The sequence below is a fragment of the Oreochromis niloticus genome, linkage group LG3 (genome assembly GCF_001858045.2).
Source record: "Oreochromis niloticus isolate F11D_XX linkage group LG3, O_niloticus_UMD_NMBU, whole genome shotgun sequence".
NCBI classification, from domain to species: domain Eukaryota; kingdom Metazoa; phylum Chordata; class Actinopteri; order Cichliformes; family Cichlidae; genus Oreochromis; species Oreochromis niloticus.
This window is the reverse complement of record NC_031967.2, coordinates 35,034,788-35,051,061: the sequence shown is the minus strand read 5'-3', so window position 1 is coordinate 35,051,061 and position 16,274 is coordinate 35,034,788. Positions and strand designations below refer to the sequence as shown.

Here is a 16,274-nt window from a genome sequence, read left to right as displayed (position 1 = left end):
ATATTTTATGACTCAGCCGATGTAAAGCTGGGATAACTTGTTACTTTGAGCAAATTTAAAGTTTCTGGAACTTTTGTCTATGTTCAAATTAACAGTAAACATGTTGGTACTATTCTTGTATGCCAGCTGAGGAAAGTATTTTATTCATTTATTTATTTGCCTTTATATAACATTTGGTTTGTTTTTGAAAAGACTGTTTTGTCTTAAATGTGTCATGAACTCTTGACACTATGACTATGCACAAAAGTTTCCCTGTGTGATATAGGCCACACACACACACACACACACACACACACACAACTTCTGCAAGTCCTCTTTGCAATCTGTTTCAGGACAAACAAGTGTATTAGTCTCGCAGTGTGTTATTGTGCATTCTTTTATTTTAATAATTTCTGCTTGGTTTTTCTAAGTAAAGTAAACTTTTTCACTGGAAGCACATAAATTAATGGGGACTGTTAACGTTTAACAAAAATTCTTAATATAGTAGTGCTGGTATAATTATTTGTGTTAGGTTCTAATGTTAGGTTTAGACTTTGATTCTACATATTGTCATATGTGTTTTTAGTGTTTGTGTGGCAAAGAACAGTTTAAAGATTTGCCTAGCAACAGACCACTTTGATACTTAAGTTTTCATCCTTAAGTAATGGTCCCTCAAAACCATAAAGTTAGTGTAACTTGCCTCTCTTAAGTTGAAGTTATGAGTTATTTTTTCTTTTGAAGCAGTGAGTTTCCAATCATCCATCCATTATCTTCTAGTTATCCATAGTTGGATCATGGTACATGCTGGTTAAACAGGGTATTCCAGACATCAACACTTTCCAGTTCCTTCTAGAGGATCCCAAGGCATTCCTAGGCTTATGGGTTCTTTATTTACAATGGGATATTCCAGCTGAACGTCTGGAAATCACCCTGAACAGATGGATGAGGAACCTCAACTGTCTCCTTTTAACATGGAGGAGCAGTGGTTTCATCATACAAAACTGCAGACTTCTATGCACACTTAAAAACGTGATAGCATGATGACTTCCTGAAAGATGAGATGCTTGGTTCAATGTCTTTGGCTTGAAAAAATGAAAATATTCTAAATAAGATAATGGGAATGAATGAGTGGAATACAGTACAAAGATGCTGAAATATGGATCACAAAAAAAGAGTTAAATTTTCCAGCTGCAGATAGTTTATCCTGTCTTGAGGTCGGCAACATTTGGAGGTGAAATTCATGTCTAGTTAACCCTTGGAGACGAGCGATTTTGCAGTAAATAGTCAATCAGAAATTCATATTTTCTATAGATGTGGATCTGATGTTGTGCTGTATAAAATGTTGCCTTACATAAAAGCTGCAATATAGTTTTATTGGAGAAAAACAAGTGATGCTCTTAGGATCATGCAGTTCTTGCACAATCTTTAATGCATCACTGAAATCACTGTCTTTAAAATGTGACCATTTGGCAGATTTAAATGCCTGACTCATAGTAATGGTGAAACAACATAATCAGACTTTGTGTAATTATCAAAATTTGCAATACGATATAGTCTCTGCATGCAAATGGAAAAGTGGCCATTACTGTGGTGTGTTGGGATAAAAACTCTGTGGCTGCTCAGTGAAAACATTGATGAACAGCTGAACACTCGGGTTGTTTTTGAGCTTCTCCTCCTCGCTGATACAGTGGAACCCCGACTTACGAAATTAATTCGTTCCCGAGGGTCTTTCGTAAGTCGAAAATTTTCGTAAGTTGAAGCACCCATCGCGGCTAATAGGCTAATAGGCTATAGGCTAATTGCTAACTGCAACAACAATACGTCGTTCAAGTGGAACAGCGAAGCGCAAGTACGAAAGCCAAGGGGGTTGTCACATGATTCGGAAGGCATTGTGGGCATTGTAGGCATTCTGGGCTCAGCCAATTAGAGCCAGCGGATTTCGTTACGCGGGCATTTTGCCGTAACACGGGCAGAAATATTGCCGTTCAGTGCCTTCTAACTTGAATTTTTTGTTAAATGGGGTATTCGTAAGTCGGGGTTCCACTGTATCTGACACATGTTCTGCTTTAACTCATCTGCTCCCCCTGAAAGCTGAATGCTGTCTCTGCTGCGTCTGCTCCTAAAAACTGCTGCATCATTTCTTTGAATCAGTAAGGCCTCAAATCCTACTGAAGAAGAAAGGATAGTAACAGATACCCTGGTTTGGAAAGTGTAAGATCATTAGATTATTTCGATCGTTTCTGTCCTAACATCATCTGGTTTCTCTGCAGTGAGTGTAGGATTGTGTAAAGGCAGGAGACTGAACCTCAGTAATTAAAAAATGCAGTTAGAGACTTTCATCTGGGAATGAATGAGGGGAATTTTATTGCACCAAATCAGATCCTACAATAACACAAAAATCAACTGACAAGGATACCACATTCACTGTATTGTAAAGTCAGGATGGCTAACATGGTACGAGAACTAATCACACATCTGGCTGATAAAGAGCATTGTAGTTTAATGGCTCTATAGTGTAGGTGGTTTAGTTCAGCACTTAAACGTAAAACCACAACCTTTGAACCTAATGCAGCAGTGCGGGTTTGATTCCATCATGAGGTCCTTTGTCTTTGTTTTCAGTCAGTTACTTCCAATTTTAGTTTGATACTTTGTTGTCTCGTGTGCCTTTAGTTTCACTTCCCCTTGTCGTCTTGAATAGTTTTAGCTGTCTCATAGTGGAAATACATGAACGTGCCTGTATTCCATTGTTGTGTCATACTGTGTTCCTCCCACGTTAGTTCAGTTTTAGTATTTGTTCCCTGCTGGTGTCAGCTGTATTTTTGATCTTCATTATGTTGTATTCTAGGTTATCATCTCACTTTTCGTTCTCTTTAAGTAGTGATGGTCAAAGGCAGGTCTGAAGCTATTTTGCTGGAATTGTACAAGGTTAATTTTATATACACATAAAATAAACTGAAACTGTGTTTGAGTTAATCATATAATCAAGTGTAATTAGATCTGCTGACTGCCTCAGAAGAACAGGATGTGTGAGCAGAGTCAAGTCAAGTCAAGTTTATTTATAAAGCACATTTAAAAACAACCAAGGCTGACCAAAGTGCTGTACAATAAAATACAAATATAAAATACTATAAAACACAGGTACATAAAATACCTCACTGATAAAACAATAAATTAAAACAATAGGTTAAACCTTGCTAAAAGCCAATGAAAAGAGGTGAGTTTTAAGAGCAGTTTTAAAAGTTCCTAGGCTTGTGGAGAATCTGATGTGAGGGGGTAGACTGTTCCACAGTCTGGGTGCAGCCACAGCAAAAGCCCTCTTTCCCCTAGTCTTTAATCTGTACCTGGGAACATCTAAAAGCATCAAGTCTGCTGACCTCAAAGATCTCCTGGGGCAGTAAATGCTAAGAAGCTCTGCCAGGTAAGGAGGTGCAGTACCATTAAGAACCTTAAAAACCAGCAGTAAAATTTTAAAATCAATCCTAAAAGCAACTGGGAGCCAGTGGAGAGAGCAGAGGACCGGAGTGATGTGGTCTCTCTTTTTGGAACCGGTCAGCATGCGAGCAGCAGCGTTCTGCACCAGTTGGAGGCGATGCAGACAGGAATGATCTAAACCAGCATAAAGGGAGTTACAGTAGTCCAGCCGTGAAGTAATAAAAGCATGGACCACCCTTTCTAGATCGTTCCTGCACAGGTAGGACTTGACTTTAGCTAAAATCTGTAGGTGATAAAAAGATCCCTTGACTACAGAGCTGATTTGTTTATCAAATTTAAAAGCACTGTCAAAAGTAACACCGAGGCTCTTAATGGAGGAAGTACATTCAGAAGTTAGGGGTCCCATAAAATCAAAGGAAGGGTTGGGGTCTTTAGGAAGCCCAAACACAATGACTTTAGTTTTACTTTCATTTAGATGTAGAAAGTTAAGAGCCATCCAAGTCTTAGCGTCAGACAGACAGGAGAATAACGGCTGCAGAGAGTCCTTACAGTCTAACCTCAGAGGGAGGTAGATCTGAATGTCATCAGCAAAAGAGTGGAAGGACACATTATGTTTACGCAGCACATCGCCCAGAGGGAGCAAATACAGAATAAACAGCAGGGGGCCTAGAATAGACCCCTGAGGTACACCACGAGTTAAAGGAGCTCTGGGAGATGACAGTTCACCGAGGTGAACAGAGAAACTCCTGTTAGAGGGCAGATGAGAGGATGCTGCAGGAAAAGAGAGGATAAAACAGACAAGACACAGACTGACATGGCTTAGTTTATCAAAACAGTTTACCTACATATGTGAACTTCCTTTAAATTTTATTTAAGATCAGAAAGTTTTCAATTACATTATACTTACGTGTTCAGCTTCTTTACAGTTTGATAATGGTAACAAAGCAGAGTTCAAACAGTTTAATCTATTACTAAATTTACTTTAGATAGTGATATAGAGTGCATGCAATTTTAAAAAGCAGATACCAAGTATGAGAATTTGATGCTACTATAGAGAACTATGAGAGGACTATTTTGAGAATATGGGTTCAGATGACTGAAAAGCCGTAGCTGTTTATTGTAGATGTTTAAAGGTGATAATTAGTTACACACACACAAAAAAAGTTTTATGTCTGTTTTCTTTGAACAGCTGGGTACATTTGTAGGAACTAAAGTTCATATTTACTCAAGTGCTGGTCTCAAACCTCTCAGTAACATTTTCTCTTTGTAGGTCATTGTAGTTTATTTTCTGTCATGGTTTTGGGTCGCAGTGTTTGTGTTTTGGTCTTATGAATCTTTTTTGGTTATTGTTGTTGATCTCAAAGAATGGGTTACATTTACTAGTTTAGTTTTCTTGTGCTTTTGAGTTTTCTGATTGTACTATCATCTCTTGTGGTTCAGATGATTTTAGGTTGTTTAGTTCCCTTTAGGTTTTCCTTTCCTCATGTCCTGTTCTTAGTGTTTCCTGTGGAAGTCAGTCTTGTCTCCATGTTTATTTACATCTCTGTTTCTTTCTCTTTCGCTCTCTCTCTTCCTCATCTCAGTCATGTCTCTGTGTTCTGTCTTGTTACCTGTTCTCATGTTCTTCTCTTGGGTGTTTCATCCTTTTTCTCTTGAGTCGTTTGTGTGTTTGCAGGTTTGTTTAACCTCATCTTAGTGTTAAATTTGCACGTCCTTGCCTGAGTCTCGGTGTTCGTGCTACTTCCTGTTTTATTTTGACAGTCCTTGTCTCTTGAGTGTTGTGTTCAGTTTTGCTTCCTCTGTCTCATTATGACCAATTTGTTCCTGCTGTGTTCAAATGTGTTCGCTGATCTTCCTGATCACTCATCAGTGTATATATTGTCTCTATTTTCCTCTGTTTTTTGTCAGTGAGTCTGTTTATCTACATCTGTGTGGCCATGATCCTGGTGGGCCAGAGGTCCCAGTGTTTTCCCAGTTCAGTGTTTTATGATTAGTTCGTCATTCAATTTGATTTTCTTATTTTTATACTGTTTTGCTTGTCAGCCTGAATAAGCGGCTTGCCTTCTGTTAACTCCAGTCTCCACAGATCTGCATTTGGGTCCTCTCGCTGCTCCACTCAATCTGCTGCTGCAGATCATGACACTTTCTTGCATACATGCTGATAAGTATAGTCTTATTTGTTTGTTTAAATCAAATTTTTCTACTTTCCTAAGGATTCTGTCAAAAAGGGCTAGAAACCGGTTGGCAACCGGCATCAACCCCACATCCTTAGGGACAAACACATTCAATGACCGGTGGTGTGTGGTTGCTGACAGTTGCTAGGTGGTGATGTCTGCAAAAACGTTAGCAGATTCACACCCATAATTTTCATTAAAAAACAAAAAAAGCAGATTTGTCCTGTAATAGACAGCAATGTCAAGCAAACAATCACCAGTAAGTTGGGGAATAGACATTTTTCCCTGTGGTTGTCAGGGGACCATTGTGTGAACTCTAGGGTCATGTGACTGGAACAAAAGGTTTCAAAGCAAACTTAAGCACACACTTGCCACCCGGTCAGGACATACACATTTTTTTTGCCTAGAAAGAATTGGCCAATAGGGGTTACTGACTGGTCCCTAGACCTTAAGTACACATAATAAACACACTGGTTTAACTTGCTGCTCTTGAGTAGTTTGTACTTGAACTTATCAACTTTTAAGATTGCGTGTAATCAGCTTCAAAGACAATACAAAAGAAGAATTGATGTGAGATGAAAACATTTTGGACATAAAGTATAATATTGATTAAACAGCAGCATGGATACACTCAGGAAATGTTCAACATTTAAGCAGAGGGTGAAATTTTGTAGGTATCCTGGGAAATAAAATGAAACAGCGCAGCTTTCAGTTACTGAATAAGAAGCATGCTGACAGCCTACTTCTGTTAGTACTTGTCATGCAGTACTTTTAGAAATCAATTATAAATATATTATTGTAAAGCTTGTGTTAAAAGCCTTTCATTAAAAAACAATCCCATGAACTAGTTGCACGACAGCTTGTAGGAGCCTTTTATTAACAAGTGACTGATAGATTACCAATATTTCTTATTGTTTTATTGCTCAACACTTCATATTTTTTCAAAAAATTTCAGTATAATTTTTACATTATAAAGAGCAGCTTATTGGAAGGTGATTCAGGTTTTCCTGAACCACACTCACTTTATTGCAAATTTGAAAAATTAGGGGTGTGTGTATCCCCCACTTTACATCTGCAGGTGGTGCTATCTCACAGTGAATCTAGTTGGCACTGGAATTTATGTGTCTTAGAGTTAAGGCTCACAACTCTTCAACTCTACTGCAGCTAGCCTACATTTTTCTAACACAATATTTAAATTAACCTTTTATAAATGTTCCACAACTTATCTCAGTGCAACTAAAACTTTTGGATTTTTAGACCTGATTTCGCTTAGAAAGGCACACATAGTCTAGTTGATCATTTCAACCAATTAAGATTGTGTCTTTGTACAAGAAAATTACAATTTTGAATTGATAAATCTAACTAAACAAAAGCCACTGAAACTCCTGGAATTATTTACCAGTTCATTTTCTAGGATTTTGAAGGAAATCCAGAACATTGTTCCAAATTCCATAAGAACTGTTGGTTTTAGCAAAGGTGACGGTTTACTGAAAACACGAGACAGATGGAAGCAAAAAAGGGGATTAAGAGAGTGACTGAAGTGAAAGAGGAGATGAGCAGATAAAGTGCAGGAAAATATTTGGGCAAGACAAGGAAATAACCAGAAGACGAGAGGAAAAGAGCACAGGAAATGTTGAGATTTCCTTTGGTTGTTGGGTTCCTGACATATTTTCTCACTGCCCTCTTTCCCTCCGGGAGTGTTACAGTGAGAAGAAAAACACATCTCCGATTGAGAAGAAGAGCTTTTATTTTGTAGTTTCTGAAAGAGGGAGATGTTGTGAGGCAATGTGGAGAAGCTATCTGAGGATAATTTCCTTTCTGATTTTTCTGGATTTTCATTCATCTTTCTGGCTATTTTTCTTTCATGTTTTTGGTCATCAGTTTTTGGCAAATAAGGAAATAAGTCACTGATTGAGTTTTAAAAAAACTATCTCTTCTTTTTGGTCTTTACCTTGTGACTTTTTCAGCGTTACTGCTTTGGTTGTTATCATTACAAACTTCCTGTAGTCATGTAATCAGCGGTTAATTCAGCACTGGATCCCCCTTGTATTAACCCTGTGACAGCGGGATTTGATTTTTTCATTTCTGAGCGAGTTTTTACACTCTTTCAGCTTTCAGGATCGTGCTAAGTGTTCAACATGTTACGCTGTATTATTCAGCGGGCCAACAACTTGAAACACTCTGACCCTCAGGCCAGTGTCATTTTCAGAGGTAAGAGGATTATGGGATGTTCAGGGCATGCATAAAGTCAGGGAATAATAGGATAAACTTGGAAAGTTGCCTGTTAAAAATATCAAGTAACGAAAGTCTATCAAAACAATTCTCAAATCATGTTCAAAATAAAACTGTATCAATTCTCTTAGCTTGTTCTTTGGTTTTTGGAAATATCTATTTCTTTGGCTGCTGAAGGCTCAAGCTGATCCCAGTGTGTGTGTGTGTGTGTGTGTGTGTGTGTGTGTGTGTGTGTGTGTGTTGTGCTTTTTAAAAAATTTTTCATTTGATTTGAAAATTAAGGTGTCATATACGTAATTTGTAAAATTATGTTACTGTAGAAATAACAGACCATTGAGTTGATTGTAGTATTGCTGATGTCCAAGTTGAGTTTCGAATGAACGACACAAAATTCTTGAGTCTGTGTATCTGGATGAATGAACTACACATTTCACTGCAGCTATTGTACACCACTTTTATCCAAGAATATAACTGTGCACATATCTGTGAGAGATATCTAAGGAATGTGGGTTGCAAATGCTGGGAGTTGAGGCGAATGCTTTTGAATGGAATATGTCTTAGCCATTTATGTGCTATTTCTCAATATTTAGCATATTTTTTTACATACATACACAGAATGCTCATAACATAATATAACTAAATTGAATTAACTCAATATCTTTATTGCATGTGAAATTTCAGATCACCCGTTGTGCTAACAAGTTAGGTTTTTATTCTTAACTGATTCTAGCAAGCCATGCTAACTAGCTATTTGGCTAATTAGCTTTGAAGCATACTGATAATATTTCCACTAAAAGTTGTTCATGTTATTTATATAATTATGGCACTTTCACTGTACTCACATGTTTACTTTAAATTAAAGAAAAAAAAGGATGAGTTCAGCTAGCATAAGCTGTCTCTTTGTCATTCATGTTTTTGTGTTTGCAATAAGATAACAAAAACCAGCCTGTCAGATAACACTTTTGCAGCTTATCTTATAATCTCAGACATTTTTTACTGTGACATTTTTTTTTTTAAATTAAGCAACAACACAAATAAATATACTGATGACGAAAGTCAAATATGGTGGCTAAACAGATGGCTAACAGTGGCACTCAACAATGAACTTACTGGTGTTTAAATTTAATTCTATTACTAATGGTTGTTAATCTGTCATTGCTGGAATCTAAAAAAGTACTGCATGAATCAAATTATTGAACTGCACCACAAATGTAGGTGGTCCTATCACTGTAGAAAATCTATAAATGGTAATTGGACTGATACTTATATAGTGCTTTTCTACTCAGTTTGAGCACTCAAATATAACGTCTTGATGTATGCTCAATCATCCAGGTAAGTAAATCTCCAAAAGTTGATTCTGTTCATCTGGACGTAGTGCTTTCAGTGGGAGAAACGTTTCGTTACTCATACAAGTGACTTCTTCAGTCTCAGCTGACTGCAGGTTTCCCCAATATTATAAACAGTAATGACTGAAACTAGCACCACTGAATGAACAATGGGCTGGGAGGTCAGTTTCTACATCATGATTATGCAAATTCTCATGACCATTGATCAACAACCACTGATCAAAGACAGCCGATCAATGGCCATGAGTACCATTCAATGAATGGCGATGAGTACAATTCAATGAAAGGTACTCATGGCCATTGATCGAAACGTTTCTCCCACTGAAAACGCTACGTCCAGATGAACAGAATCAACTTTTGGACACTCAAATATAAGTTGCTTGAAATCACCATTTATTATTTATTCAGGACTTTAAGCCAGAACTGCAGCCTCCGGTCTAGACTTTGTGATGGCTTAAAATCAGAAAATACCTAGGACGCAACAAAGTAAACAAACAAAGTTTTGGATTGTCATGTCATGATCCTGTTGGTTTTTGCCACGATTTCAATATTGTATCAGTGCAGAAGCTCAAAGATTTCCAGATTATAGAGAGGGAGATGTTGTAACACCTAAAAAAGATGGAGAAATTAAACAAAAGAAATCTTTTTCTACTCTTGTACCAGTGCTCATAGATTTCTTTCTGGTTGGCGACACCTATTGTTCAGTAGAATACTGCAGCATGTGGGACACGCCCTCATCTCCATTATACATGGTGACAGGGCTGTGGTGATGTCACAATCAGCGACAATAAACGAGCCTTTAGCTACTTTGCCTCAGCGGCATTCCTGTTTTCCAATCTTATTTTCCTGTAGGCCTACTTTCCATGACTCAGTATCTGCCTCCTTTATGAAGAGAGCTCTGCTTTCTACTTCCTGCCTTTGTCCTAACAGTTTCCTCGTGCCATAACACAAATACTTGTATCGTCCTCTTACCTCAATCTATTGCTAATTTTAAATTGAGTGCACAGATCAACAGCCCACTTTTAACAAAGACTAGTGTAAGTCTCTTTCAGGGTTAAATATGCGACGTGCCAGCAGATGTTTTTCCTATTTTGTTTACTCATGCTTATCTCACCCTCCTCATACACTCTTAAATTAAGTGAATTTGGTGCAGTGACTCTGCATCTTTCCTTTTCCAGCAGAGCCGGTCGACTCTGATGTGTAGAAATTGATTCAGTGCAGCAAAGTGAAACTGAAACCACTCTGTTATGTCTCTGTCCTCCCACATCCACATTCATATTATGGCTAAACAGCAGAACGTCTTTCTTATTGTGGGAAAAAAAAGCTTACTGAACTATAAAGTGATAAAGCAGTGCCTTGGACACCTTAAGCATCACAAATGAATGATATAATTCATTTATATACTTGTTAGGAAAAAGCATGGAAAATAAATGAGTTAGTGGCTTTTTTCGCCCCACAAAACTGAGTTTCAATAACTTGAAGAATTTAGAGTTCAGAAAGAAAAATGACAGAAAAAGAGAGAGAGAATTTCCTCCCCTCAAGAACACAGATACCATGTCCATTTTTAGAAATCAGAGATGTTAGTAGTTGACACTTTGGGAGGAGGAGCAACTGTTACATGAACTGACTAATCTCAACAGATCCAGAGGGAAGGATATGCATTTTCTGCATTTAATGTATTCAAAAAGGTTTGTGGAAATGTATCCCAGAGTTTCCAGAGCAATTCTGGCCGATAATAGTGACCAATACAATAGACATTTTTATGGAAACTCTTTCTGCACAAGGTTATGATCAGTGCTAATGCACAGACAGATGACTGACTTTTTTCCTACACTGTGTTTGTGAGCAATGGTTCTATCAGTGCTGTGATTAAATCTGGCAGCGTGTGCTGGTGTTTGTGTCCTAAAGGCAGGATTTCCAGCCAAAGTGTTGTTATTGTCACAGTGAGTGTTGTTCTCAATCAAAACAGAAATAAAAGCTGGCAGCACTGTGCTATTTATAATGTGGATCCCCCATGTGGGTCAGACTCAGCTGCTGGTACTGTTCTCAATTACTCCACACAGACACTCCTTAACCAAACAGGAGGCAACAGTACTAAACTCTTAACACTTTAAGTTGAAAAACTGTGACATAGTCTCTATTTCAAAAGTCACTTCTTGAAAATAATTAGAACATAGTAACATTTACACTTAAATTTTATATTGTTCAGTTGCATATTACTGCTTTAAATTGTCAGTATCTGTCATCAAAGTATCATTGGCTAAGATACAGAACCCTCATAAAAGTGATTTGATTTGATTTGATTTGAGCACCCTGAGTTACTCCTAATGCATTTATGGGAGTGTGAGTGTTAGATAGGAAGCTCTTAGATGTAGAAAAAATTCATGGATGAATGAGAGATACTGTGAAAGTGCTCAAGCAGAGTGCGAATGCACACAATAAGAACCTAGAAAACACATCAAATGTGTAAACTGAGATATTTCATTATTTTAAATCTCTCCAAATATTATTGGTCCAAATGTATCAGGCTCTGAAAACTACAAGGGCGATTGGTTGTTCATGTGACCATAACTCCTTAAACCTTGAGCAGACTTTAAAAATACATGCCCGCACACACAGTGAAGGTCTAAAGTTAGGTTTCCTATACGTGTGTGAAAACCCAGAGGGCTGTACTATTCTATTCTCAGCTCATAATAGAAATGTGCCAAGCTGAACCGGGAAGTTAATACTGTGCCACTTCCTCTCTGCAGGTTCCAAACTGTGGCACCAGCACTTGGGAGATTTCTAGAGTTGACACACACAACACATACACATTCACACATGAATCAAATGTAACCTCTCAACCTTTCTGTGGAAGGGTGGAGATGTTTTTTTTTTATATCTACAAGAACAGAGGCACTCTTACGTAGGTAATTTATGTGTGTGTGTGTGTGTGTGTGTGTGTGTGTGTGTGTGTGTGTGTGTGTGCACTTGCTTGGGTGTGTATAGTTGAATTAATGGTTTTATTGCTCTCTGTTTGTGTTTGTTCTCAAACTTGGTGATCACTGTAGGGAAAACAGGAAGGCAAGCAACTTTTGTCCGAGTGTGTGTGAATGGAGACAATGTGAGTGTGTGTGTGCACACTGGGAATACATGTATTAAAAATATTAATTGTACTCCAGTTGAAGCCAAAGATATGTGACCAATGACCTTTGGTTTCCAAAGAGTCTGGAAATTTTTAGACAACCCGACTTGCGTGTTTAGAGCGCTAAAAAAAGTGTCCACGCAGAAAGAAATTCACAGAAACGTGGCGACCAGAGACCAGAGAAATTCAACAACATCAGTGACTTCAATCTACTGTGCTATCAGGGCAATGTGAAGTGGGAAGGTTCCAAATATAGACAGTATGTATAGACGACTGACATAAGTACTGTGACATCACCCACTGGCTTCTGAATTTCTGTTTTGAAGCCTCGAGATGACTGCTTCCACCATAACCACGTTGGAAAAGCTAAGATGAGACAAAGAAGTGTCGATCTGACTGTAAAAGCCAACACTCATTGGCTAATGACTCGTGATTGACAAGTCATAAGTGAGCATGTGGTTTTATAACACAGATAATACCAGTTTATAACATTGTATGACCAAGATTTATAAAACAGTACCTCATTTTTTATTTAATATAACCCCAAATAAATGACTGAACCCTTCAACTCAGCAGTTTAGCTATGAGATTCAATTCAATTCAATATTATTTATATTTATATTATTATATTATTTATATTATTTATTAAAAATCACAACAACAATCACCTCAAGGCTCTTTTTATTGTAATGCAAAGGCCCTACAATTTTAAAGAGAAACCCCAACTATCAAACCTCCTATGAGCAAGCACTTGGTGACAGTGGAAAGGAAAAACTCCCTTTTAATAGGAAGAAATTTCAGCATAACCTGGCTCAGGGAGGAGCCACCATCTGCTCCAACCATTTGGGGGTGAGGGGAAAAGACGGGATGTTATATTCCCATGAACTGCTATAGGACAACAAGTCTTTGTTCAACTAATGTTATCACCATCATGTGGCAGGTTTTTAGGCACAACTGCATTGACTTAATTTTTTTGACCTGGAAGTTATGTCCACGTTTGATACTCCCTGTGGTTCTAAGATAAACTTGTGTCAACTATGAGTTGGATGATATGGCAGGGTGATGAATTCAGAAGGTTACCAAGGCAAACTGAGCCTGTTGTTGGTGACCAAACCTAAGCAACAAAATGATGTGCAATGAACGAATAGCTTCCTGTGTGGACACCCTTTTAGTTTCATTTTTAGTGTCTCCTATCCTCTTATTACATTTTTCCGATCCTCTTTTTTGCACATTTTATACACCAGTTGTTTAAGTTATTCATTCAGCGTTTTTTGTTTACTCATGGTTAAAAATCTGTAATTGATCATATTTGACTTTTGTAACCCCCTGACCTTTCTGGTTTTATTTGCACTTGCCTTTAAAATACATCATCATGTAAAGCATGTCTTTAAAAGCTCCTCAGGAATAATTTAAGTAATTTTTAAAATAATCTAATCTAATGGGATTATCAGATAAACAACTGCAGTCAATACATGCAAAACTACCGTCATTTGTATCAGCTTCAGCTGTCCTTGGTGACATTTACCAGGAATTAGCATGTCTGCTGTCATACAAATGAAAAGGTAACTTCAAAGATGAAGACAATGGCCACTGACTCTGTTTCCTTTTATCTGGAAGCACCAGTTTAGTCTGTGTCCCAATCAATTCCTGTTTTACCAAAAATAATTGGAAACTGTGATAACTGCCCCCCTGTGTGATAACTCACATTATCACATGTTTGTACACATATTGTTTCATAAGTGGCCTTCAGTATTTGAGTACCTATTCTGGCAGGGTATTAACCTGTCTCACCTCTCACTTCTGGTTAAAGCTGGCCGACGGCGGGCAGGAAATCAGAGCTCCGAACTTCATGTTACAGGAAGCCATGGAAAGATAACACACATATACAAATAAACCTATTGTGTGTCAGTAGTTATTTTAGAGCAGAATATTTATACCATGTGCGAACTTGTTTCTATAGTGCACCTTTTGGAGGAATTACAATAAAATGTATGTCAGTAATCATCACACAAAATGAGCTGACTAGAATTGATATACTTATATTATTTAATCTTTACAACAACTTAAAATACAGATAATAAAAATTACATAGTAAGTTCAATTTCTGCAATAGTCTTCATTTTGTTTACCAAAAATAGCCCATATTTCAACTTTAAACTCTGACTTTAGCATTTTTTTATGGAGAAGGGTAATTTATTCCAAAGTTTTAAGGTGCAATGCGTAAAGTTTTTTTTTTTTGTTCTTATGTTTTAACATTCAGAATAACTTATAAAGAATCATATCTTTGGTTAGCACAACCATGAACGAGGGTAACAAAAGTTTCGTGTGATGGAGCAGTTTTTCTTATCATTATACAGGTACATGAGTGGTAAAGATAAACAATCCACCCTTACTGGAACATTTAACTATTTTATTCTACGCATTTCATTAAAATGTTTGTCAGTGTGGCTAGTTTAGGATAGATAGAGATGACTGCATAGATTTTGAGTTTTTTCTGAAGGCCCCTACTGAGTTATTATTATGCATATTCAAAGTTAGAGTAGATTAGGACACAACATTTTCTTTTGTATTGTTAAAAATATTTTTTCCACTAATCTGATTTTTAAAATTTGTTTTTAATGATGGGCATGTCCATAAATGTCGGTTAAAACTTTACTTTGTAAGTTAAGTTTGCACTATTAGTTGAGCTAATAGCAGAGCAAATATATTTGACACACAGGTTTCTAACTTATTTAAGTTGTTGGTTACTGCAAAAGGAGACTTTCAGTTTTTCCAGATGGCGTGAAAGCTTATTTTTCTCATTTCTGACACAACTTATCAATGTCCTAATTTGTAGGATCATCCTCATATAGAAAAACTGCAAATATTACATTTTCCATTTTCTACATCTGTTTCAGGGTCCAAGAAGAAGACAAAGGTCATCAAAAACAATCCTAACCCTGTGTGGAATGAGGTAAGTCCTCCATAAAGCCACAGATTCATTAACCGATCATCTGTGAAAAGTCCTAGATGTGTGATGATGCAAACATCAAATATTAAGTATATTTTAATTATTAATGTGAGAATATGTTATAACCTAATTTAAAAGTAAGGCATTGCTTGGTCTCTGTAAATGACTCAAAGTAGAAAATCCAAGATGAGTCCTCCGCTTGCGTACAGTCCGGGAGTCCTCATCAAAGTGAAGCACCCATAGATTCATATAGAAACTCAAAACACAGACAAAAATAACTGAAAACAAAAAAGATCTAGTAAAGATATAAAGATATTTTATTTGTTAGAATGGCAGCAGCCTTGCAATTTAGGTAAGTCTGTTGTTATGTTACAATAATCTACCATTGGTTCCTAACAATGCTAGTTTTGACTGCTTCTTTATTCACATCTGGTCGCAACATCAGGCAGCTCATAGCGAGTAAAATAATTTGCTATCTGAAAGTTAGATCAGACATAACTGCTTAAGATAGAAATTTGCTGTATGCAGTCAACAATTTGCACTTAACATGAAGGCTAACATTAGCTAACATTAGTTAGAAAAAATGGTTTGATTTTACTTACACAAGCCTGTATGATGTGTTGGGAATTCAAACCAACCCTGAATTGGCTTTCCCCTGGGTAGCTTACCAGCTAGTGTTAGCTTACCAGCTATCTAGCATACCCTAAAAATACATTCAGTGCATTTAGTAAGTTTGCAACATTACGAGCTGGTCAAATTGTGACAACATCTCTGTATGGGAGCAAAATAACCAGACCAAAATATTATTTGCAACACTGCAGTAAAGTTAGAAGTACTTCACAAATATAATGCAACAAAGGTGCAGTTTTCACTGTTGTTTTTTTTTTTTTACATTTCTTTCCTTTGTGTCCGTCAGGGTTTTGAGTGGGATCTGAAGGGGATTCCTCTGGACTCTGGAGCTGAGATTCACTGTGTTGTTAAAGATCATGAGAAAATGGGGAGAAACAGGTACTGTGTGCTATGCTAATTGTATGCAT

General features: G+C 37.2%; 1 protein-coding gene across 10 annotated transcripts in view; it reads left to right on the top strand.

The window, feature by feature from the left end:
- dysf (dysferlin, limb girdle muscular dystrophy 2B (autosomal recessive)) overlaps positions 1 to 16,274 on the top strand; it is a 102,754-nt gene that overhangs the window by 2,439 nt on the left and 84,041 nt on the right. For 7 of the 10 annotated variants that reach the window (XM_019354595.2, XM_019354593.2, XM_019354590.2 and 4 more), the window contains exons 2-3: positions 15,185 to 15,240; positions 16,154 to 16,245. In XM_019354595.2, coding sequence (XP_019210140.1) covers positions 15,185 to 15,240; positions 16,154 to 16,245 — 148 coding nt within the window. Of the gene's footprint in view, positions 1 to 6,962; positions 7,797 to 15,184; positions 15,241 to 16,153; positions 16,246 to 16,274 lie in introns of those variants that run through there. The other 3 variants (XM_019354594.2, XM_019354589.2, XM_019354592.2) reach the window with 2 other exon arrangements.